This window comes from Cinclus cinclus, chromosome 3 (assembly GCF_963662255.1).
Source record: "Cinclus cinclus chromosome 3, bCinCin1.1, whole genome shotgun sequence".
NCBI classification, from domain to species: Eukaryota; Metazoa; Chordata; class Aves; order Passeriformes; family Cinclidae; genus Cinclus; species Cinclus cinclus.
The window spans coordinates 111,658,140-111,684,008 of NC_085048.1; the positions used below are offsets into that span (position 1 = coordinate 111,658,140).

At 50.5% G+C, this 25,869-nt stretch overlaps 1 protein-coding gene across 1 annotated transcript; it reads left to right on the forward strand.

Moving 5' to 3' along the window:
* Positions 1-1,606: 1,606 nt before the first annotated feature.
* LOC134042039 (serine/threonine-protein kinase pim-1-like) lies at positions 1,607-24,334 on the forward strand (the record flags this gene model as incomplete). Its single annotated transcript, XM_062489113.1, has 6 exons — positions 1,607-1,685; positions 22,698-22,864; positions 22,951-23,001; positions 23,230-23,599; positions 23,813-23,989; positions 24,264-24,334. Coding segments are annotated over exons 1-6 (915 nt in total), but the record flags the coding sequence as incomplete, so codon positions are not given.
* Positions 24,335-25,869: the final 1,535 nt, after the last annotated feature.

The window sequence follows — 25,869 nt, forward strand, 5'->3', positions numbered from 1 at the left end:
ATTGATGGTCATGACCTGATTTTGCTTTGGGGGAAATATGGAAACGTCCTGCTATAGAAATTCCTTTTGAAATTGCAATCATGGTCATGGAAACTTCCAAATGGATGCAGCCTATGCAGGGTCTGAGTTTGTCATCCTATGACAGCACAAGCCCAAAGCCACCTATGGCAAGTTCATCATGACAAATCTCTTCCCTGACTCTCTCTGCCTGTGTCAGTGTTGCAGGCTGAGGCTGGGGGAGGAGATGCCTTCTGCCTTGTCCCCCTGTCCCTGCCTTGCCTGATCCCTGACAAGTAGAATTGTGCCAGACAAAATGCGGTCTCTGGTGCGTCTGTGCCAGCCAATGCCTTTGAGTTGAAAGCCTCCATCAAAGCCTGTTGTTGTTGTTCCTTTGCCATCACTGGGCAGGTAATGATAGGAGAGATGAAATTTGAAGAAAGACTTTTGCTGATACAGAAAAAGGGATCAGATGCCAGGTCCCTTTGCGTAGGGTTAGTTCTGCCAAATCCTGGGTAGTGCCCCTTTGGAATGACTCCTTTGTTGGTGGTATGCAGCTGGAATGCTTAATGCAGCTAGGGAGAAGTATTGCTCAGTAAGTAAGGTGACAGTTTTGTTGGATTTACTCTGGACTAGAAACGAGCTATGTCATTAAACCTTACCTGCCTTTCTTTTATAACTCAGTAGAACATTCTACAGGAGAAATCAACCCAGTTTAAAGAATGTTATTCCACTCTTATTGCTTGGCTGCTACATGATTTTACCCCATGTTTAGCCACGTAAAAATGATTAGTTGCCTTATATCTAACAGCTCTGTTGAAGAGTATTTCAGAATGTCCTGCCCTCTGCTATTTCCATTTTGAAAACCTTCAGTTGTCAGTGTCAGCCATGATCAGAAATGTTTTGAGGCAGGTCATGTTTATGTTGGGCTTAGGTATCTGTGCAGGAAAGAAAGCAAGGAATAAACCGATCAAAGAGTGAAGTAGAGCAAAAGAGAAACTTCTGGATGACCACTTTATTCCCTATAACTATGGGCTTGCAGAATACTGGGGACGTGTAATTGGGAAAGCAAAGCCCTTTTTGCATGTAACATGTAGTGATCTTGATTGTGTACCACCACTTCCTTTGTTACAAAGAGGAATTAAAAAGATCCCCAGAATAAAAAACCCAGCCTAGAACTGATTGGGAGTTACAGAAACAATAACCTGAAATCTACTTTTGAAAACAATCGCTTCCTAGATAGTGTCAAATTCTAGAGACTACTGTGAGTTTCCAACTCTTTGGAAGGAAAGGAATCCTGTAGTAGTGTGGAGACAACGAGCAGCACATCAAGTCATAGAACCCATCTCTCCTGGCTTGCCAGATCCACATTGTTCAGAGAAATTCAAGTTAGTTAGACATTAGTTTCATGAAAAATAAAAAAAACAACTAATCATTTCAGTAGCTGAAGTGCTCTTTGAATTCCCCACTCTTTAGATGGGTTGATTGTAAAGGAGTGAGTTCAATTAACTCGCTTCTTCTCTTGTACCTGTCTACAGCTTCTTCTGAGTCTACAACAGAAACGCAGAGAATGAAGGCAAAGAGCTCTTGGTGTGTGATAGGACCTGGGATGCCTCTGTTCCCAAGGAAACTCGCTGACGTGTTTGGCATGCAGACCTATGTGCGGAACCCCGGCGTTGGGAATGGAGGTGTGGGCTCCCGGCCGGCTCAGGGGGCCTTGGCCCAGGAGCCCCGGCAGAGGCAGCTGAGCAGCGCTGTCCCCAGGGTCACTGCCAGGGAGGAGGACAAGGGGACGGACCAGCATGGCTCAGCTTCCCACAGAGGTAAGGTGGGAGCTGGGCCGCTCTCTGGTGGGAGGAAGGGTCTTGTGCCAGCCTGGAGAGCCTGTGCACATTGCCAGGGAGCAGTTGTGCCCTGCAGGTGCCCCCTGCCATGAGCTGTGCTGCTGCCAGTGCCCCGTGGAGCTGTAGGGCTGCTGAGCTGTGGGGCAGGGAGAGGAGCAGGAGGCTGCATGTGTAGCTGAGCCATTGCTGGGAAGCACAGGGCTCTGGGCTCCCTGCTGTCAAAGACTGAAAAAGTGTCTGAATTTTATCAGCTGTGTTGGAGAGTGTTGCAGAATGAGTTACATTGTTCTTACTTGCATTCAGAAAATCAGCGTTCTGTCAGGCTGGCCTGAAAGTGCCAGAGCCCATACAGTTTAGACAGAAAATTCTTTGGGGAAAATGAATAATCTAGTGTCAAGGGCACAATTTTCATTAGGGTACCCCTCCTGTAATCCTAAGTTTTTCTTTATTGTCCACTGAAATATTCCAACAAAGTGAAGAAAAAGTTGATCTGAATGTATACAGGTATTAGAACCCAGGACTACTTTTAGGAACCAGAAAGAAGATGTTTACTAAAATCAGCATAAGGGCAGATAAGAATCTCTGTCAAGAGCAATCTCCATCTCTGCCCTTCTCTATCAAACACAGAGGCTCTCCAGCATCCAGGGGCTGAGGCAGCAGGTTTCAGTCTGCTGGCCCACAGAGTAATGTCATGTCTCCTTCCAGGAGCCCATCCACTGGGAGAGGGTCTAGGCATATGTAGCTTGCTGCTCTCATGCACCATCTCTGTGCCCTGTTAGAGCTCTGTAATCTGGAACCTGTCTTGCCTGTTGCCAAGCATGACATTTTTGGGCAATTGAAGTGTGCCAGAGATTTACAGGAACCTTTGCTTCCAGTACCAGGCCTCCCACTGAGCCAGCTCAAGGAGATGGATCATCCCAGCAGTCCTGGTCTAACAAGTGACAGAGACCTGAGAGAGGGCTTTGGAAAGGTAAGGGATAAGAACAGGGATGAGCAGACTTCCATTCCAGTGGCTGTTTAGTGCTTGGCCCAAAATGCCTCTGAAAACCATGATCCTCCACTCTTGGGGGTTGGGGATTGTCTTGGGAATATATTTGACGGCTACTGAGCAATTGCTTGGCTGTTTCCAGAGGTGCCAAAGTCAGTGCTTTGGGGATGGTGCCAAGGACATGCCTGAGGCATTCTTTATGTGCAAAGAGCACTTTAGAGAAGTTCTGATTGGCAGAGCAAACTGCAAACCAGTGAATGTGGGCAAAGGGCACCCTCAGAAGCAGAGAAGCAAAGATGCTAACGTTGAGTATAAGCAAGGCTGCAAAATAAAACGGGACAGTTTGATGTCTCCTGGTTACCTTTCTGGCTGTATCTCACAGCCCTCTCATTCTCACATTTTCTGCTCCTTAATATCCATGTTCCTCCAAATTGTTTTCACATGACTCCCTCCTCCTTTTGGTCTCCCGGTCTCAGAGACCAAGTCGTTGAGAGTCTTCCAGAGCTGAGTCCTTCAGAAGCCAGGAAGTGACAAACAGCTGCACTTCCTGGCCATGAGTGTTAAGCATCAGCTAATTACCCGTCCTTGCTGCATATTGCACATGGCTTTTATTCTCCTGCCCTGGCCTGTAGGAACTGAACTGCATGCTCATTGCTCATGTGAGCTCTTCCTTTGTCTTGGAGCATTCCTATGACTTTCATGCTTCAAGCAGGGCTTCCTGTCACAGGTTGCAGTTGGAGCAGAGTAAAGCTGTGGAACTAAAGTGTTCCACCTCACTGTGTGTAATTACCAAGGTGAGGATGGGAGACATTCTCCTGAAACTATTGGAATGGATATGGAGCTGGATTAATGTCTGTAGCACTGTGTGGACTCCGCTCCCAGTGAGAGGTTGTGCCTGGTCTGTGTGTGTCTCTGCTTACAGTCTGTGATGTATTTCCATTGCAACCAGATCCGTGCTGCATTGTGCATGTTGGCTGAGAAGAACTTAGAACCAAAGGATGTGGAGCTTTTTGAGAATGAGATGAAGAAGAGGAATGAAATTTTATCATCCTTAAAGCTGCCTCCACTGAGAGTTGAGCCCAGGGATGCAGCTGAAGCAAGTAAGTGGTGTCTACACTGCTGGTCCTTTTTGAGCTCTTCCTTACCCTCTGCACAGTGTTGCAATCAGACTGGGGGGCTGTTGCACTTGCATCTGAGTGGAAACCTGCATAGGAATGATTTCCATTTTGCAGAGAAAAACACAGAGGCATTAATTGTCTTGCCCATGGCCTCACTTAGTAACAGAGTATCAGCTTCCCACCTTCACCTCTAAAATCTTTCAGAGTAGAAAATTCAGTCTTGGAAAGTCGCCTGCCCTTCAGACTCTGTTCTGAAGAGCAGCTTCCAGGCAATGTGAATGCAGAAGAATGCTTTTCCACCAAGGTGCAACCTGGAAGAAACCAAATTCAGCACCTTCTGATGAAAAGACCAGAGATCCTTCTCGAGCCACTCCCCTCCAAGGAGCTGGCACTGTAGAGCTGTGCTGAAGCCCTGAGGCAGTGCTTCTGTTGTAGCCCCAGGAGCAAGCAGCATTCCCCAGTGAATCCCGGCTGAGGGGCTCTGGCTGCAGCGCTGTGTGCGCTGCCCCGAGGGCGGCAGCAGGGACCTTCGGGGGCAGCACTCAGCCCCAGGGCACCACCCAAGCTTATCTGCACTTTCTTTTGGGAACTTGCCCAGCCTGCCTCTGAAACAGGAAAACGAAAGCATAGCAACACTGGCTTCTCCTTGTTTCTTAGGGGAAGCATCACTGCAGTTTGATTTTTAAACTGGAAGAAGGTAGATTTAGATTAGATATTAGGTAGAATTTATTTTATAATGAAGGTAATGAAATGCTGCAAGGATTTTTCCAGAGAAGCTGTTGTTGATTTATCTATGAAGGTGTTCAAGGCCAGTTTACATGGGGCTCTGAGGAACCTGATCCAGATGAAGATGTTCCGTTTCCCAGGGGTTGGACTAGATGGTGGTTAAAGGGGCCTTCCCACCAAAATTGTTGTAGGTTTTCCTGGGTGATTGTATGATCCTTGTCCCATACTAGCGTGCCAGTGTTCTACTTGAAGTTCTTTGGGATAACACAGAGATGTTACCCAGCTCCAGCAAATTTTCTGGCCCTTTCCATAGTGACCCTGTCCAGCACCCTCCACTTACAAGCTCCTCTTTGGTCCCTGCAGGCCTCAGCCAAGCAGCTGTCAATGGCACAGCTTCCAGTGTGCAGAGAAAACACCCTGGTAATGCCTTGAAGAAGAAGGTCTTGAGGAAGCAGGACAAGATGCCCTTACTGCCCACTATGCCCATCATCCAAGAGGAAGGCAGTGTCCCATGCAACTCCTCAGGTAAGTCTGCTCTGTGGCAGCTTTTTCCCATATAGTTATTTCCTTGCAAAAGAAGCACAAAGTGTGCCTCCTGCCTCAGCCAGCACAACTGGGCTCTTTGGTCAATAGCCTGTCCGGGAATGAGCACCAAATCCACTTTTGAGTTCCTCCAGCTTGGTTGTCTTGCCGTAGTCGGTTTTTAGAGATGCATTGGAAAGTTGAGCTGAATAAAGTAGAGGTAAAGGCCTAAGCTCGGGCTTTTGTCCATCCTGATAATCCAAACTACAGCGCTGGTGCCAGGAGACAGCTGTAAGTGCAGAGATGAGCTGGGGGCAGTGTGCCAGGGTGTGCTCACTGTGCACCTACGAGTACCACCACCATCAGTTGACCACTCCCCATCGGGGCCCTCTGCCTGTGCTGTTGTCCGGCTCTGCAGCCAGCTTTTCTGCTATCCCAGTAAGGGTTGTCTCTGCATGGCAGTCAGTGCCTTGGTGCAGTCGTGCTGCTGCTCCCTGAAGCGATCAATGGCTCCTGGCTGCCACCATCCCATGGCCTGCAATTCCAAGAGGAAACAAGCAGTGCCTCCTGTGTCACTGCAGCCAAACACAGTGGCTGCTGGTAGGAGGTGACAGTCAGGAGGGGCTGCCTGGTGCTCCAAGGTTGCCTGTGCTATCATCCAAACTAGGGTGAGATAAAAAGAAGGGAGCAAGGAATAATAATTGGAATGCTCTTTTCTACTGATGCTATTTCCACGTTGAGAACTGACCAGAATTGAGCCTGGGTTGTTCCGGCTTGGCTTGGTGCTGTGGCAGGGCAGCTGCAGGAATTTCCTCAGGGAGTTGCAGAGTGCCTCAGTCCTCAGGGCTGGGGGAAATGAGGGCGCTGGGACAAGAGAGGCCCCTGGGGGGTTCCCTCTAGGTGTAGCCATTCCCACTGGTCGTCCCTGTCTGGCAGGGAGTGGGAGCTCTGCGGCCTCAGGAACCTGCCGCTGGCTGTGCTACCTGTGGCACTTGGGAGCTGGCACTGTGTGGGCAATGGTCAGGTTTAGCCTGGAGCTGTGCCCAGCTGGGGGGGCTGGGAGAAAGCAAGGAGCCCAAGGAGGCAGACAGCAGGGAGGTGTGTGAGGCAGTGCCAGTTTGCAGCACATGGAAGCCTGGCTGGGAGCTGGGGCTGCAGGCCGCTCCATGGCGGGGTGCCTTGCCCGGGGCTGCAGCGCTCAGGGCTGACCCTCTCCTCACAGTGACCTCGCAGACGGCCACTGGTGCCGAGCGCCGACAGGAGCTGCTCCGTGAGCGTGGGCACAAGGACACAGCCTCTGCTGACCCGCAGCAGTCCTTGCTCCAGGCACTCTCCTGGCTGGGCAGCGATGACTGGTAAGAAAGGCCCCGGTCACTCTGTCTCCCTCTTAGCGTTAAGGAAGCTTACAAGTGGATCTTGCCAGTGCCTCTGAGCCCCAACAGCCCAGAGGGCAAAGGACTCTGCTGAAACCACTCCAGAGCAGTGAGAGGATCAAGATTTGAGAGCAGCCTTTGCTTGGCCTCGGTCTGCAGCTGTGCTCCAGCTGCTGCCGCTCTGTGCTGCTCCCTCGCTTTGCCTGCTGCTCCATGGAGCTGCAAAGGAAGTCTTGAGGGAAGAGAGGAAGCTGTGGGATGAGATGATTTGCTGGCTGAAGGCAGCAGCAGGATGGCAGCAGTTTTGAGTGTAGAGATTTGGGTGCCTTGGGGCACTGGCCCAGTGGGACTGAGTAAGATTTCTCTCTGCTCCCAGTGCTGACAGCAATGGCAGGTGACAGGGTCTCCCTGTGACCTCCTGCATGTGAGTCCCAGAAGCAGCTCCAGGGAGTCACTCTTTCTGAGAAATGGAATGATTTGTGCTTTCAAATCCCCAGCCTGTCTTTACTCCTGAAAGGCTCATGGCAGAAGGGAAGGAGAAAGCAATGAAACCCTCTGGGAATCTTGGATTTTTGAATTCAACTTTTTCCTTTTCACTGCTTCGTATGGGCCGGAGGTGTTTAGCCAATACTCAACATGTGTCCCACAATTAGACACAGAGAGAAGGAGGCCCAGAGGTGATAACCCTATGAATGTTAGGTGATGCTGGTTAAATTTTTGGTGATATTGGTTGTGATGTCGGGGTTAGCATAAACTCACTGTTGGATGCTTCATTCACACATGGGTACGGACTCCATTCACACTGGGATAAGCATGAAAAATCTGCCACCATGCATCTCTTTGTGCAGTCACATTTGCTTTGCAATTCTCTTCTGCTTTCTCTTCCCCCTTTTTGTTTGGTGCCCTCTGAGGTACAAGAGAGCTTCTGCAGGTGTGGGGGGTCCCGGTGACTCTCAGGGGTGCCCATGGGATCGGTCAGCAGCCCTGTGCTGCAGCCCTGATGCCTCACACACCTTTCTGTAGCTCAGGGCTGCCTAGAGCAAGTGCTGAGAGACAGAGTTGTTTACACCTCTTAAATAACATGTTGCTGTAGTGGGCATTGTTTTTGGTAGGGGATTCTGGGAAAAGGCAGAGTTTCAACTGTTCTTTCCCAGGCATGGAATCTTATGGGACACCCTGCTGCTCCTTTTCTGGGGAATGTGGAGGTGGAGTGGAGTGAGTGAGAAACAAGCCTGGATTGTAGCATGGAAACTGAGCTCCAGAGTGCCAGTGCAGAGTCTCACTGCTGATCTGCCTGCTGGCACTGCCAAAGAAGGAACATGCCCCAATAACATCCCAATGGGATTGTGTCTTAGGGACATGCACAGGGAGGTGACAAGGAACAGCAGCATGACCCAGTCTCACAGCTTCTAGGAGACCGTGACATAGGGACTCCATAGGCCAGACATTTCAGAAATGCTATCTTGTAAAATTAGTCAGAAATTAAAACACTGAAACCCCTCTATTTGTCTCTTGGATTTGTGTATGCTTTTGACAGCCACAACATCCTGCAGGAAGGAGCTCCACAATTTCATTAAGTACTCCTTGAAAAGCACCTCCCATTGTTTGACTGAGCTGCCAGCCTGGTAATTTCAGAGGGTGCTGCCTAGTTCTTGGGTGGAGAGAAAAATCCATCTTTTTGGTACTTGCCTTTCAGGGAGATGAAGGAGAAGGGACTGGTCAGCATCAAACTCCTGGCTGGGTCCCATTCAGAAGTCCTGCTTTCAAGGCTTCGTGACATTTGCTTGGCAGTTACCAGTGAGGTGAGAACACTCTTGTGAATTGTGCCCTGTACTTCATACACAGTGTGTAGAGTAGCTATGTGCTTGTTCATCTCCATGTGTGCTCAGAGACTGCCTTCATTTCTCTTTTTAGATCTTGTATTTCTAATGTCTGTCAGGTTTCTATGGGATCTGTGTGTAGATGTAGTTGTATTCACTGGTAGGTCGGGTATCTGACACTCATCTTTGAGTGAGCTGCCATTATCATGAAATGTGCAAATGCAGAAAAAGATACTCTAATTATGTTATTTTCAGAGTCCTAGTCTCTGCCCGAGCTGTCATTCAACACTGCAAATTAGTCTGTAGACCTGAGCGTGTGTTTTCTGTTTCCTGGCTGAGTGCTTCAACTGCTGGTGTTGCTTTTTTAAACAGGAGCACGTGACTCTTTTATCTTTATGACTGACGCCTTTATGGTTTGAAAGCAGCCCTTACTTTAATTTGGTTCTTTGTGTTTCAAAGAAAAGAGCCTAAAGGGAAAGCAGTTGACATTAAAGAAGGCTTAAGTAGATACTTTATGAAATTTCTTATTTTTAGGCCTGTTACATGCAAGTCTGAGGCCAGATATTGGTGCCAGTGGAAGTGTCATGCTGTGCATGTGCTCTTCTGCTCTTATTGTGCTTTTATGTTCCTCTGGACACAGTGGGACGTGTTGTCATTTCCTGAGTCGTCTGTCTAAGGCAACTGGTTTTCTTTCCGAGGTCATTCTTATGTTTCCCCTCTGACTTCCCCAGGTGACCAACCTCCGCTCAAAGGTGTCCTACTCGGCCATTGTCACTCTGGGAGAGCTCTTTGTGACCTTGAAGAAGGACATGGACTCTGAGGTGGATGAGGTGGCTCGGGTCCTTCTGCACATGATGTGTAATTCGCCAGAGTTTGTTGAGAAAGCAGCCAGTCACACCCTGGGGATCATGGTGGAGAATGTGACTCCTGCACGAGCAATGACTTCTCTCCTGGACAGTGGAGTCAAGTAGGTTCTTCTTTCAGTGATATTCTTCACCTTCTAGAGTACTTCTAGGTGGGGGAAGGGATGAGAGAAAGAATGGGAATGGTGGGAGGGAAGGGTCCTGTATCCTGCATCTTCTGTCAACTCAGTGACTGGATTCTCCAATCCACCTCATTTCTTTCCTCTTCTCCCCTCTTTCTGCCCTCCCTCAGCCTATGAGTTCTCAGAATCACAGAACTGTAGAACATGGGAAGTTGGACGAGGCCAGGAGGATGATCAAATCCAGTTCCTGGCCTTGCACAGAGCCCCCCAAGAGTCACACCATGTGCCTGAGATTGTTGTCCAAATGCTGCTTGAACTCTGTCAGGCTTGGTGCTGTTGACCACTGCCCTGGGGAGCCTGTTCCAGTGTCCCAGGCACCCTGTGGGTGAAAAAGCTTTTCCTGATATGCAACCTAAACCTCTTCTGACTCATCTTCCCGCTGCTTCCTGGAGTCCTCCCAGTCTGTCAGAGTTGCCTAGATGTGGTGAATGGTGGGGAAGTGCAAGTGCCTGCAAAGGCTAAGGATAGAGCCTTGTGCTTCTGTGGGAAGAGGGACAATTGCAGTTTTCATCTGTGAGAGCTCTATGATATTTCACTGCACTAAGCACAGAGACCCTGTGAGAAACCATGGATCCTCATGATGCCATTCACTGGGAAAATAAGGAGGGTACTTGCTGGGGTATGGAGCACCTAGGGGAGAATGTGCTGGCTGTGACACAGCCTGCACAGCAGGTGCAGCTCCTGCCAAAGGAGTCCTGTATGACTATCCTGGCCATAGAGCTCTACTTTCTAATCAAACTGGTGTTTCATGTTAGCCTTGAGATGATGAATCACTGCACATACACCTTCACAGGCCCACTACTATGGAATAGCTGATGCAAATGCTGCCTTAAGTGTTTGTGCTGAGCCTGATAATTATCAAAAGACACTCTCTAGAACTGGACAATCTGGGTAAATTGATTGCCACACTTTCCCCATCTTTGCAATAGGATAAAACATTCAGATGTACCCCTTGCCAATCCTCACAAAAGAAACAGGCTGCATTGCTGCATATTCTGCAACTTCACGGCCCACAGTGTGTTTTCTCTGCATCTGTATTTTTCCAAAGCTCTGCAGATTTGGGGATAAATGGCTGGAATGAGCCTCAGTCCTGCTGCAGCTCTGTGTGATGGGTGCCCTCTGATAGGTTAGCATGAATGGTCTTTCATTTCTAAAGAATTCATATATAATCTAATTTTTTATCTTTCTCAGTGGAAATTGTGGCAAAGACACTGAGTATCAGGTAGTGCAGGGAGACTGAATTCCTCCGTCTTCCTTGCAGACAGTCCTTGTGTCCAATGCTAATTTGAGTTTCTCTGAGGACAGAAGCTTCTACAGGTGTCTGAAGCTGCAGGGAGAAGCCAGGCCTCCTTCCCGCAGCAGTGGCAGGGAGCACGCTCTGGCCAAGGCCTGTGCTGCTGTTGCTCCTTCTCCCTGTGCCCCAGTGTTTGCTCTCCTCTTGCCAGGAGCCGCCACGCCCAGGTGCGGAAGTGTGCGGCGCAACTGCTGCTGTCCTTGATGGAGAAAATTGGAGTCACGAAGCTCGCAGGCACACCCAGGGCTGAGAGGCTGGCGCACGCGGCAGGGACGCTTGCTCAGGACTGCCACAAGGACACAAGGTAACCATCTTCATTTCACCTCCTCACGCAGGAAAACTGCCTTGTGTCTGTCTAGAAAGGTAAAACCACAAAAGAGTGGTAATGAAAGGAAATATTAAGTTACATCACGGTGTGGATAAGGGCCATAGAGGCATGGAATACCCGGAGTTGTATGGGATCCATTGGGGCCATGGAGTCCAGCTGCCAGCCATGTGCAGGACATGCCAAGAGTCACTCCATGTGCCCAAGGGCATCATCCAAACGCTTCTTGAGCTCTGTCAGCCTTGGTGCTGTGACCACTGCTCTGGATTACCTGGGGAAATGACTGTAGTGGGTAAGCTGAGGTTGTCCAGCAAGAAAGAGCATTGCCAACTTCCTGTGACTTGAAGGATTCTTTCCTGAGATCAAAAGAGCTCAGATTTGGCAGTCAAATAGTTTTGTTTGGTCTGAAGTGCACAACACAAATCCAAAGTGTTCATCACCAAAGGATCCCAAACATCTCTTTCTTATGAATTTAAGGCTTTCCTGGAAATATGCCAGGGCACTTTAGCTAATGTATTCTGTCTATATTGTTTAGAATGTATTCTGTAGTCTGTCTAAATCTCTTCTGCAGATTTCTAGAATGCTGTTGTCTGTGACTCAATGACCTCCAAATTTCTTCTTGAAGAAAACTGTGGTTTCCTAGTGGCAAAATCCACCCAAAACACCAAACTCCCCTTACTCAAATTCACATCTGTAGACGCCTCGAATACAAGCACAACTCGTTGCCCCTGTGCATACATATCCTATAGAATCTCACATAGAAAGCATGAGGTGTTTTTCCCTGTTTTCCCTACCAGCTAAAGAAAGGCAAATTATTGTATTGTATTGCACTGCCATTGCAAATGTCAGAAAGTACTGCTAATGGCTCCGACAACAAAGCAGATGTCTTTTGCTTGTTCCCTTGGATCCTTTGATCCCACAGAATCACACCCCGAGTTTCAGAGTGAAATGGTATTTTTCTGTAGCCCCACATTCTCCTCTTGCCTCTTGTGTTCAGCTGACAGAACTGTGCAGTGACAAGTAGGGGTAAATCTCTCTCTTTGATGAGTAGGTAATGCCTTCTCATGCAAGGATTGCAGCTGATGTGTTTAAGGTTAATGTATCAGCCTTTTCTTTTAATAGTCTTGCTTTGTTTGTTCACCTTTCTGTCTTTTCTCTCCTTCCTTCCTTCCTGCCTGCCTGCCTCCCTTTCTTCCCGTCTTCCCTCAATCCTTCCATAGGCATTATGGACAGGAGATGGTGAAGATATTGCTGGATGACCAAAAATGTAAAATGCTTTTGGAGCGATCCGTTCCTGCCTGTGACCTGGAAGATATTCTGAGAAGAATTAAGAAGAAAGTAAGTGCTTGGCAGGAGAAATGTCTCCTTTGTGCAAGTATAGCCACAGCTAATAGGACATCAAACATACCTAATCTGTTTTTATCTCATTCCCCTTCTGCTCAATCATTTTGCTCCTGGGAATGAGCTGTTAATCCCCAGCCTGTTCATCTGCAGACCACAAAGGAGCTGATATTCTTAGGGGAAAAGTGGGGCTTTGAATATTTTGACTATTGGTCACAAAGAGGAAAGGGGAAGAGGAGAAAGTGGGTTTACATTTAAGCATAACTCCCCACCCTGCTGTCCCTGCTCTGCTCCCAGTAAAGCAATGAAGTGAGAAAAGTGCTTCTGAGGAGAACAGTCTTTGCAAAAGACACTGGAAGCAGTAGTGCCAAGAGAATTTCCAAAACTGCAGCAGATGTCCAAGTCAATCCTAATTGCTACAATTACCGTCTGTCTTTTGGGAATACTGCCCTGCTGTCAAGCCCTGTGGAGCTGGAAGAAGCTTGGTGAATCCAGCAGCATCCAGAGGAAAATCATTTGTCTTGGGGGGACTTTCATTGTTTTTATCTACATTATAGAAGGGAGCGTGTCCTTTGTGCACAAACAGGGAGAGCGAGTGTTGAACCAAATCACCTTCCAACAAAATTGGCCCACCCCAAAGAGTCCTAATTTTTCTGCTTTTTCCTATAAGAACTCTTGGTGCCTACCAGTTTCCATTATTCCCATTTATGCTCGAGACTCATGAATTGGGGAGTTTAAACTGCTGCTCACTATGGCAGCACCCATAACCTGCCTTGGGCTATTGCAAACAAAGAGTTGGCATCACTGAATCTCTGGTCTGTTTCCTTCTGTAGGTTTGGAAATATTTCCCTAAGCCTTGGTAGCAGTGATCCTGGTTCTAACTTGTGTTTTTAAGCAGACAGTTTCCTATTCTATATTCGAAATGTTGGTGGGGTTTCTCTGTGTCCTTGTAGGGGATGGAAGAGCAGAAGGGTGAACGCCCATGTGTCAAGAGCCCTGTGAAGATGAGGAGCCATGTCTCAAAGAAGCCCCAGCCCACATTGCCTTCTAGTCAACGGTACTGAGCACTTTTGTTAGATGTGACAAAGCACACAACAAGTTTGACATTTCTCTTCTTCAGGAAAATCTTTCTGGCAGAGATGGCCTGTGCCAGAGATTGTTTCCTTTCCCTACAAATGCTCTTTAATAAAAATGTCTACTTCTGTGTTACACTGAACAAACATCTCTGCAGGGGTTTCCACAGAAATGAGGCAACAGAAAGACACTTATTGGTTGCAGCACAGACAAGTCAGGGCAGTGGCAAGGGCTGTGTTGTGGAGGATTGGAGAGGGCCATGTCTCTGCTGCCCGACTTGGGACAAGTAAATTCAACCAGGGCTTTTTACATCTGAGTGGAGTCTTTTTCAGATGGGTGTTTTGAGGAGAAATCCCAGTCTAGCGGCAAGATGCCATTCCCCAAACAAGCAGTTCCCAATCAAGTGGATTGGCTTGGCTGAGTCATGGTTTTCTTACCCTCACACAGAACCAAGTTTGAGTAGTAAGTAGCAAGGCAACTCCTGAGCAACTTTGGTCAAAAGGTGTCTCAATAGGGACTTTTTGTCTTGATATTCTTGTCCTTCATATAGTTTGCTGGATGGACAGCATGTTTGGTTGATTTCCTCCTGTGCTGCAATCTGCACTTAAGACAGGGATTTGGTCCTTGCTGTGTCTTCATGCCAGTGGCAGAGCTACTTGTACCTGTTCTCTGATAACAGAACAGATTTATTTAGCTCTGTGATGCTCAGCAGTGGCAGGAAAGTGACCACATGCCTCAGTAGCATAGCTAGGATCTTCCCATGCTCATGGGAGAGACAAGTTGATCCAAGAGAATTGTTCCCAGTGGGTTTGTTAAGTTATAGATCTAGACTCTAGGAACGCAAACTTAATGTGAGCATAGTGCTGGGATGTCTGGCATCTGTTTTTATCTCTGTTACTGATTTTCTGGATCCTTCAGATATGCCCCTGGTCATCTGCTCAGATGCATCTGAGCTCCTCTTTCAGACTGTCATGCCTGGTGTAGAGACATTTCTGCAGAGTGATGAGTTTCCTTCTTACAAGACACACACCTCCCATATGAGCAGGCATTTAAACATGGAATTAGTGTCTCTCGTTCTCCACAGAGCAATGCAACCTGTGTGCCTGGGAAGCCACCTGAAGATAGATCAGATGCATCTCATACTTGGTTTTCCTGAGTGAGAACTGGCGAAAATGTTACTTTGCAGATTTTCTCCCATAATGATTGTCATGAAGTCCATGCTCTTTTCAGAGCCTCATGATTCTCTAGCTTGAAATCACGAGTAAATCACCTCTGGATGTTTTGCTCACAATTATCTGCAGGTATTATCACCAACAAGCCATCATTTGCTTTTATTTTCCAGGGTGAAGTCGACCTCGGATGGACGCCTCCTACACCATCCAAAAGTCCAGGTCACGTTGCCTCCAGCTGTGGATGAAATGGAGATGCTCCAGAAGCTTGATGATCTCCTGGAAGCCAAGGGGTTTGAGACACGGATGGAAGGAGTGGCACTCCTCCTAGACCTGTGCAAAAACAGCCCCAAGCTCATCACCACGAACATTGTCCAAGTATGTAGGGTATCTTCACTGTTCCTTCCCTTCAGCTCCTCTCCCAAGCCTGTAGCAGTACACTTAATTCACTGTATCTTGGCACTACATCCTGCCCGTTTGGGATAGGATGGCCCCTCTTACTCAGACAAATTTAACTCAGGTCCAGCATGCAGGACAAGTTCTTTCAGTCCAGCTGTATTTGTCTGGCAGGTGCCTATTGATGCTGTTCATCACATGATGACAGAATTTTCCACTGCTCTAACCTTTGCTGTCTCCTACTCCCAGCTGGGTTCAATGAAAGGAATCCAGCCACTGAAAGCATGGCAATTCTTCTCTTGATGAAAAATGGCTTTGGATGGGGAAGAGAAGTATCAGGCTGGGTTGGTATAACCCAAATGTTTTTACAGAGATACTTCTCCAAACTCCATCCTGTCTTGCACAAACACAACTGTGGCTACTCGTTTCCATCCTTGTCTCTATTGCACTTGGTAAAGATGGTGTGTACCTCTCTTGGGCACTAAATGATCATTGCTACATCCCCTCTTCAAACAAGGACATTTTAATCCAGCTTTCTTGCTGCTTGTTCTCTTCACAGATTTTTGATCATTTTGTCCTGAGAATATCTGACACGCACAAGAGAGTGAAGCAGATGGCGCTGGACGTGCTGGCAGAAATGATAGCCATCCTGGAAGATGCCTTGAACCCCGTGATTGTCCGTTTAGTGGAAGGAATACTAAAGAGCCTGAACTCAAAGGATGCCGGGGTTCATGCTGCAGCTGTGAAAGCGCTGGAAAAATCCGTTTCTCATTTTGGTAAGGCTGACATGGACTCTCCTCAACTGTGTCTCTACCTCTCTGACACAAGAGAACACTGAGTGCCATGAGAGCTCTTGTTGCCCGTGGAACACTCCAGCTGACATCCACCAGAAGCTGTGGGGGTGCAGTCCTTAGGCACCAGTCCCCTAAGAGGCTTGAATGTGCATCAGCATTTCCCACAAGTGCCAGGAGCCCTTGGCTCTGTGCTGCTTGTCTGGAGAGGAGGTCCTGGACTACAGCTTTGCTACAATTCAGAGGCAAAGGGGATTTTGGAGTTTGCTTGGACCCCATTAGAGTTCCCAAATGAATAGCTTTGCTGTTGCCATGAAGGGACACTGGCCCATCATGGCTCCTGCAGAGCAGCCCCCTGGAAGGCTCCACATTATAGGCAGTAGCTGCCTCTGTTCCACCTTTCCCATTTGTCTTCTTTTTTCAAATGGGACACTTATGATTCACCAAGTGCATTTCCTTAAAACAAGCAGATAGAAATCCAGCTGTCAGTGATGTCTTGTTCCACATGTTGTTTTCATGGGGCAGGATGGCTGTGGCAAATACCTACACAGGCAAGGACTGCTCTAAATTCCTTTGTCACAGAGATTTATGTCAGCTCTGAAAATGCTGCTCAGGAGAAATATGCCTGACAAATGGAGTGTTGAAGAGGCAGATCTTCAGGGGGAGTTTCCACTTTTCTCCACCTCAGCTGCTCTGCGAACTCCTGAACTGCCTGACTCTGTGCCTTTGTGTATCCCAAGTCTGGACTTCTTCCTGTTTGCTCTGGAGTTCAAAACCTTTTCACTGCTTACATGTGATTGAACTCTTGAGGTCCTTGATCTGAAAGTTTAACATAGCTCCAGGTCCAGCAGACAACTTTGCATTGACAAATGTGAACGGAGAGGTTTTCTTTGGGAATTTGAACCCCCCTCAAATAGGCTGGAAGGAAAGAAGTACATCAGCAGAAAATTACTTGATTTTATAAATTGGGGCTGCCCCTGCCCTTCCCCTCCCCACTCTCCTTTCTCCTAGGACCTCAGAAGAGTGAGCAGAAACGTGTGTTTCTCTTGTAGATAAAGTAGCACTGATGAAAGAGTTCAGCCACCAATGGAGTCAGCTGAGTGGCCAAGCTCTGCTGGATGTGACAGAGCGTATCACAGGTATGGCCTCTGCTAAGCCAAGAGGTCTCCCCAGGGAGCATTTCCTGGGCATTCCTGGCAATAGACAGTAGAGTAGCTGCTCCAAATCGGGAGGTGCTGAGCTTGTCCCTCCTGCCCAATGCCCATGGCAGCTGTGTTTGGCAGGTTTTCCCTGGCTGCTGCAGAGGTGTGCAGTACCTGGCACGGGGGTGGCGCTCGGCCTTGGGGCCGAGCTCTCACTGGGGCATCTCAGAGCCCACCTCCAGGAAAGGGAGGGGTTAAAAATACCCGAGCTGGCTCTTCTCTTGGGAGCTCAGGCTCATCTCTGGTCCTTTAGGGAAAATGTAGCAAGTGCTGTTTCAGGCAATCCGTTTCTTTTGTCCTCACAGAATTCTCATCTTGCTCTTGAAAAGTTTTGAGACTGAACCCTGCAGTGCCTGGGGGTCACAACTTAGGTCAAAACTCAGCACCCAGATTAGGGGCACGGATTTGGTGCAAGGCAGCCTTTGGGGCCAGAGGGGCAGAAGCAGAGTGCTGAGGCTCCCTGCCTGTGCTGTCAAAGTGACATTGGACTGAGCATTTCAGGGTGTGCAAACAGTGTCTTCCTGTGTCAGTGCTGTCCAAAATGCTACAAATGCAGCTGATAATTGATTCCTCAGAGGAGCTTGCTATGTCAGCAACAGCCCAGGAATGGAAAAGTGATAATCTCTCTATATAGTGGACAAGATGATTTACAGCCTTGCTTTAACTGGGTCTAAATGCACTGCTAAGTGTGCCAGCATCTTTAAATGCAATGTTTCATAGATGTTGTGTCTTCTTCAGCAATCTCAAATGCTCAGTGTTCGGTGATTGAGAATGTCAAAAGCCCTTGAAAGGGCATTGGGATAAAGTAGATGTCTAGGAAGAGGGAATTTAGTTTTGGAGATATTTTGATCTCTTCTTCAAATAAAGGAAATAAACATAAATTAGGACTCTTTTAGGAAGAGCAGATGTTCTCTCTGAGATTTAGTGGGAACAAACAATGTTTTCTCAAGTTCCATTGTGACCAATGTCTTGAATTGGATTTTAACTGAAATTAACACCCATTTTGAAATGGATGCCATAACCCTTTTCCTGCTTGGCAGAATTGATTTTGGGCACTTTCAGGAAGTGTTTAAATGTTGATGATTGCTGGTGGATTACGAGCATAGAGAAAATGAAGTCTCTTCCACCACAGAATAAGAAGGGGTTACTGCATAACATTTTGCCTGATCAGAAAATATGAATGGTGTCCAGAGCATTTCAGGTTTTGATGTCTCAGCCACATCTGCCATGCAAGGAGCCTGTTGGTTGTCAATTTTTTGTCTGTGTTTGACAAAGTTCAGTTCAGAAATTGAGCAGGGAGTAGGCTTCAGAGAGAAAGGGAGAAGACACTCGTGTTGTGGTTAAATTTCATTCATCTGTGTTGCATTTTTCTCTCTACATTCTACTATTGCAGTGCACATTGCAAGAAAAATGCCATTAACATTGGGAGGGGGAATGACATTAAAATGTGGAGATGCACAAATGCCACAGCAATGAGGTCTGGGTAATTACCTAAGACACCCTGAGGTTTGAAGCAGCTGTTTGTTGGAAGGCACAAAAGCATTGTGCCAAAGACAGCAGCTAGTCACTGATGTTTCTAATCCAGCTGTCAAGCAGCACCCATGTCTGGTGGGCTGGAGTTTGGAAGTGTGGTCTAATAGTGCCCTTTGCTGTGTGCCACTGAGCAAAGGGAAGAGCCAGATTGGATTCTGGCACTTTGACATCAAGGGTCACAAAGATGGAATTGTCCTTTTTCTTAGAAACCTTTCAATTGAATCTCCATGGTGCATTTCCAAATCTTCAGTGTGGGTTTAGACAACTTCCTAATGGAAATGAAAGGGAAGTTGACATTTTAGTCATTCTTGATGTTGAAACAGGTTGTGAAATGATCCAGTAAAGGTACAAGTTCTGCCACAGGTGCAAGTATTTGTTTGGAGACAGTACTCCTGAGGTGTTGGTGGTTCTATTTTGGGGAGGATCAGCTGCTTTGGCCATTTCTGGATTGTTGGGCTCTGTGTGCTATTTCGCTGCTCTTAGGCAGAGAGGCTTCCAAGAAGCAAATCTCGAGGTGGATCCTTGTTTGCATTAAGGTTGTTGTTTCAGAAGCTTGTGTCTCTGTCCCGGCAGTGCTTGTGGAAGGGGTTTATGCCAGGAGCCCTGAAGTGGTCCAGCGCTACGCCCTGCCCGTGCTCTGGTCCTTCCTGGAGAACAAGGCGCTGCCTGTCCGCAGCGCCAATGTGCGCACGGTGGTCACCAGGCTCGCCTCTGCCCTCTACGAGGTGATGGGCACCAAGCTGAAGAAGCGTGCTGCCAGCCAGTCCCCACATGTCCAGGAAAACCTCTCCAACATCCTGGGCTGGTGAAGGCTTGATGTTCTCCAGCAAGTTGACCAAGTGCTGAGATGGACACCTGCGCTTCTGACCTTTTAGCTGGGCCAAAATTGACAAAATACTCAGGAAGGGTGTGCATCTGCCCCTGCTCTCTCCACTGCCCTTCCTAGTCATGGCATGCTCAGGGGCCTGAAGACACTCTGGATTGAGGACAAAGTGAAGGACTAGCATGGCTCAAGCCTCCCACCGAGGTAAGGTGGGAGCTGGGCCGCTCTCTGGTGGGAGGAAGGGTCTTGTGCCAGCCTGGAGAGCCTGTGCACATTGCCAGGGAGCAGTTGTGCCCTGCAGGTGCCCCCTGCCATGAGCTGTGCTGCTGCCAGTGCCCCGTGGAGCTGTAGGGCTGCTGAGCTGTGGGGCAGGGAGAGGAGCAGGAGGCTGCATGTGCAGCTGAGCCATTGCTGGGAAGCACAGGGCTCTGGGCTCCCTGCTGTCCCAGGGCAGCCCAGAGGCCAGGGAGTTCCCCTGGGAGCTCTGTGGAAGTGGCTCAGGGTGTGCCCCTGGCCTGCCTCCAGAGGGTGATGGTAGGAGAATGTTTCCCTGTGCAGCTATTTATGAATTTCCAAGAAATGTCTTCTATGAAATATGGAGCTTCAGATGCTTTAGGTTTGCATTGCAGCCTCTGTTACATTTTGTGTCTCCATTTTGCAGACCTGCCTGGCTCCTGTGTTTCCACCAAGTTTTCTCTGGACATTCTTTTGTGCATTTACCCACAAAGTCCTTTCCTGCTGTCCAGAAGAGCTCTTTCCTCCAAGCCCAGGAAGAAGCTGCTGCCTATCCAAAGAGCGTTTGAAGACAAGGATTTATGCATTAGCCTGTATAGTTCCAGATGTACATATGTTCTGATAGTTATCTGTAGGTTTCAATAAATATATTTTGATTGTATCTTAATAATTTTGTTGTTATATTTTTTTTGTGTATATTTTTGGTGGTATGTTTTGTTTTTTTATATTTTATAGTTTTATATTTTTTCCCATTGACATGCTAAGGATGGCCAGGTCTTTGAGACCTTGAGATGGGGAAGGGAGAGCCTCCCTTTTTTTTGGGTGTTTCTCTGGGAGGGTGGGGCCGGTGGGGGGAAGGAGGCCAAGGCCACGAGATTCGAAGCAGGTAAAGGAGCGTGGGGGGGCAGTTACTGGTACTCACCCCTTTTTGGCTCTGGAAGGAGGAAGGCAGCTGGAAAACCTCACCGCGCCATCCCAGTGCCAGGAGCTGCCTCTTCTGGTGTTGGACCTCACACCCCTGCCAGGATGCTGTCCTGCTTCAGTTTGCTATCTCCAAGCATCCTGTTGGAGCACCGGGACCGACACTGCTCCAAGGATTCGTGAGCAGAGTCTCTCCTCCACCCTTCCCATCTGAGACACAGCTGCCATCACCCCCAGCTCTCCTGCAGCTGTGCAGGGATCCACACACCTGCCCTGTCCACTGGGAACCTGCCAGAGCTCACTGCCAATGGCGATGGTAACTGCACCAGGGGGGAAAAGAGCACACAACCAAAGGAACTGTGACTGGGTTCCTGTTAATTTCATAGTTATTGTTGTTTAGATTGGCCTTGTTGTATATTTAGTAGAGAACTGTTCTTCCTGTCCCCCTATCTTTCCCTGAGAACCTCTTGATTTCAAAATTATACTGACTCAGTGGGAAGGATTTTACTTTCTCCATTTCAAGGGAAGGTCCTGCTTTTTCCCTAGCACACACCTGTCCATTCAAACTAGGATACGGAGCATGAGATGCAGGGCTGATGTGTGAAAGCAGGAGGATCTCCTCCAAAGTAACTTGTTTAATTGTCCATTTTATTACTTCTCTATTTACTCCACACTACTAAGGCAAGGCAAGCTTTGCTTGCAGGCAAAACAGGCATGGGATACACTAGGGTCCCTTGCAGGATCAGCAGGGCTGGCAGTGACAAAGCAGGCAATCTGCTCCATGGTGAGCCACTACACAGCCGCATCCCAATGTGGGTTTAAGTAGCATGGTATTATGGAGAACTCCTTTTCTGCATCAGATACCAAAAGAACGTCCACAGCTTCTGGTGGCTGTCAGCTGGAGCATTCCACAGGCAACACGAGCTCTCAAGGCACTCAGTGTTCTCTAGTGTCAGAGGCAGAGACACAGTTGAGGAGAGTCCATGTCAGGGGTCAGCCTTCCCAAACTGAGCAATGGATGCTTCTGCCACTAACACTGACAGGAAATAAACAAACAAAATTTCTGTGCACACCAGGGCTACGTATGGATTACATTATTTCTGTTTCACATCCCGGCCAGAACAACATCGTGGTCAGAATATCATTGTTCCTAGATTCTCTAACACTAAAAATATTGCTGGAGAGTTTTTGTCATTCCCATAGATTTGGTGACATCCAGACACACTTAACAATCCATTTGGGTCCAAGTTCCATATTGCAGACGATGTCTTTGGGCAGCCTGCAAGTGTCTCAGCAGAGAATGAAAAGGGATGACAATACTGACACGATTTCTCTTTGCTACTTGAAATTTAAAAGCTCCGCTCCAGCCCACACTGGCAAAATTGTCAGAAGAGGCAATTCTTCCCCACAAAATGCTTCATCTCACTCAAACAAGAAAGCCACAAGCCAACAGTCTTCTTTACGCCTCCACTGCTTTATTTGGCTATTTCTCTAATAGGAATTAGCTTCATTTATTCTTACTTTGCTTCCTGTGTTCCACGGGGCGCGCGGCGGCTCCTCCGTTGGGTTCGCGGAGGCAACGGCAGAACGGCCGCGCGCTCCGGCGGCTCCGCAGCAGCAGCAGCACCAGCAGCAGCAGCAGCAGCAGCAGCAGCAGCAGCAGCGCCTGTCTCGATCGGTTTTTCGATCGGTTTTCCGCTCGAGTTCCCGCTCGCCCTCCGTGCCCTTCTCCCTCTCAGACTCCCTGTGATCCCGTTCGGTCCCGTCCTTGTTGCGCCTCTCCCAGCCCGGCTCATGCCGTGCCCCGCAAGGCGGCCGTGGGCGAGCCGGCCCCCTGCCCGCCCCTGTCGGGCACGCCGCGGTGCCGCCTCCGCGGGGCTCAGTCCGTACCGCCTGTGGCACCTTTTGAAGAGCCTGTGGACGAGCTCCTCGCTGCACTGGTGGCGGTGGTGGAGTAGCACCGTCTCTTGGCCCCGCCTGGCGCGGGCCCTGGCGCTGGCCCGGCCCCGACCGAGGCCCCTCCCGCGGTTCCGCCCACAGCTGGCCCGCAGCCGCCTGGCTCCCGCCCCGCCGCCGGCGCATTCCCCCGAGCGAGCCTCGCCGCCCGGCAGTTCGGCCGCCGGCCCCGAGGCGCCGGAGCCCGGGGCGGCTCGGGAAGCAGCGGCGGCCGGGGCGGGCGGGTGCCCCGGGCAGAATGACGAGAGCGCGGTGCCGTCCGCACGGGCGGAGAAGCCTCCCCTGGAGCAGCTGTACCGGGAGGGCCCGCTGCTGGGGAGCGGCGGCTTCGGCAGCGTTTACGCCGGGACCCGGCTCGCCGACGGCGTCCCGGTAAGAGACGGGGCCGGCTCGGAGCGGGGAGGGGGGCGGCGAGCGGCGGGCGGCGAGCTGAGCCCTCCGCTCGCCTTGGCTTGCAGGTGGCCATCAAGCGAGTGTCCCGGGACCGCGTCTTGGAGTGGGCGCGGCTGGTGAGTGAGCGGGGCCAGCGGGAGCAGGCGGCGGGGCGTGGCGGGCGGGGTAAGGCCAGGCCCGGCCGGGTGGGAGCCGGGACGCTGCGATGGGAGCGAGCGTGGAGCGAGCGGGGGCCGCGCAGCGTCCCGGGCCATGGGCAATGGGAGCTGCGGTGGCGCCGGGCAGGGGGTGGCGAAGGCGAGCGCAGCATCGGCGCCGCTGACGGCATGGCGGCTCCCCCGCAGCACGACGGCGCCCTTGTGCCCCTGGAGCTGGTGCTGCTCTGGATGGCGTCGTGGCCCGGCTTCCGCGGCATCGTGCGGCTCCTGGACTGGTTCGAGCTGCCCGACGGCTTCGCGCTGGTCATGGAGCGTCCGGAGCGCTGTCAGGACCTCTGGCACCTGCTGCACGCGGGGGGGTTCCTGCCAGAGCCCGTGGCGCGGGCGCTGTTCCGGCAGGTGCTGGGGGCCGTGCGGCACTGCACCAGCCGCGGCGTCCTGCACCGCGACATCAAGGCCGAGAACGTGCTCGTTGACCTGGCCACCGGCGAGGCGAAGCTCATCGACTTCGGCTGCGGCACCATCCTGCAGGACACGTTCTACACCCAGATGGCCGGTGAGCCCAAAGCCGGGGCCCAGCCGGGCAGTGGAGCTTCTCCCCTGTGCTTCCACGGGTGAAACACACAGGGAGAGAGGGAGGGGGAATGCTGCTTCAGCCGGCTGCAGCCAAGTTGCATTTTGGCAGGAGCTGGGGCTGGCTTTTGAGGAGCTGGCTGGGAGGGAGGGAGCAATCAGCATTGGCCTGATGAGCTGTGCCCGTGTGCCATAGGAACGCGGGAGTACTACCCACCGGAGTGGATCCTCTTTGGCCGCTACCATGGCCAGCCAGCCACCATCTGGTCCCTGGGCATCCTGCTCTATCAGCTGGTGTGCAGGCACCTTCCTTTCAAAAGCAGAGAGGACATCGTCCAGGGACAGCTCTTCTTCCCGCCCCGGGTGTCTCAAGGTGGGGATGGGCCTTCAAGGCACGGGAGCAAGAACGGCTTTGGGAGAGGGCAGGTGGCACATAAGTGTCGTGCTGTTGCAGCTGGGGAGGAGGTTCATCTCCTGGGCTGAGTTGGAGGAGGCAGCACGTGTACCTCTGCTGCTCTCTTCCAGAAGAGAGGATGGATGGGAAGCTGTGCGAACAGCTCTGAGCACTCTTAGTGTGCTGTGGGCACTGTGAAATCTGGGAGAGCATGGACAGGAGCTGACCAGCAGTTTCTGGTTTCTCTCTGCAGAGTGCCAGCACCTGATCAGGTGGTGCTTATCCATGGACCCTGCAGACAGGCCATCCTTGGATGACCTTTTAGAACATTCTTGGGTGCAGAAGCCCCACCTGGCCCAGGAGACAGCAGAGATCCATCCCTCTGCACAGTAGAATCCAGGATGCCCGCAAGCAGCAGCTGCTCGTGTCTTGTGGCTCTCAAAGAATTCCCCAGAGCATTTCCCAGTGGCCCTGGCATGGAGCAGAGAGCACAGCCAAGGAGGTGCTTCCTCAGGTCCCCGGCGATTTGTGGAGGGAGCGGCTCAGGGCTCCCCATCCTATTGGAGAAATTGTGGCACAGTGCAGTGAAGTTGCCACAGAGTGGAAAAGGGGAAACATCCCCCTGCAGCTCAATGGCCTCGTGATGTCCCCACGAGCCAAGGCACATATGGTGTGTTCTTCTGGAGATCAGCGCAGAGCTGGAGAACGCCGTTCTCGAGCTGGCCACTGGCAGGGCAAAGCTGATGGGCTTTGGTTGCAGCCCCTTCCTAGAGGACACGCTCTGCACCCCGACGAAATCAAGATGAGTCCCCAGGCGGTGCAGGGGTGGGGGGATGCTCGTGCCTCCAGGCATGGCAGGGCTCAGCCTGGCCACATGCTGGAGGTTCCCCATGGGGTGGCAGTGGACAATATTAATCTTTCTGCCAACTGCTCAGCTGCTTTTTGGTGGGGCAGGGGATGGATGTTGTGGAAGGGGAGCCGGCTCCTGGCCTCGCTGACAGCTTCTTCCTGCCAGCATGGCACAGGCTGGGGTGGGGGCATCCGGCCTGACAAAAGCATGCATCCATGTGGATAGGGAGCAGCAGAGGGGGACGGGTTCTTTAGCCATGGCCCAGCTGCTCTGCTTTGCAGGCCCTTGAGGAAGGGGTGGGCATACAGGTGGGAAAGGTAGGGTTTTTCCCCACCACTGGAGAGATTTTAGTATCATAAAGAGCGGTCAGACCTTCCCCAGGCCCGTGAAACGGTGACAACCTTTGGTGCTTTTTCTTGTTTCCAGGTCTTGTTTTGAAATGACTTTCATGCAATTGTTCTTTGTTTTTTCCAGAAAGATTGCCACTTGTGTCCAGACCAGATGGAGAAGCACCGGCACCGTCCGTGGAGTGCATCCCGTGCCGGTGCTAGCCGGGGAGGGTCCACAGTGTGGATGTCCCCTGCAAAAGGATGAGGACCTTGTGTGGGATCGGCTCCTCTCCTGGCAGCAGGTCTCCAGAGGTGGGTACCCGGTTCCACAGCTCGGGTGGCAGAAGGGCTTAGGGCAAACGGCAGCAGGCACACGAGAATGTCGCTCTTGCAGCTGCTGAGGAGGTTGTTGTGCCATGCTTGAGCAGAAGAGGTGGAGCGTGTCCTGCCACGCTGCTCTCCTCTAACAAGGAGGGAATGGGCTGGGAGGTTTGGGCTCTGAGCACAGCCAGCAGCCTGGCCTGAGCATAGGCCGTGGTGGGACAGGGGGGAAAGGAGCCTGCTGCCACTGACCGTGGCTTTCTGGTTTCTGTCCCCAGGCTACCAGCAGCTCATGCCATGGAAACGGCACCGCTCGACCTGCCAGTCTGGGAGGGCTGGACGGCAGCGGGTGTTCATTT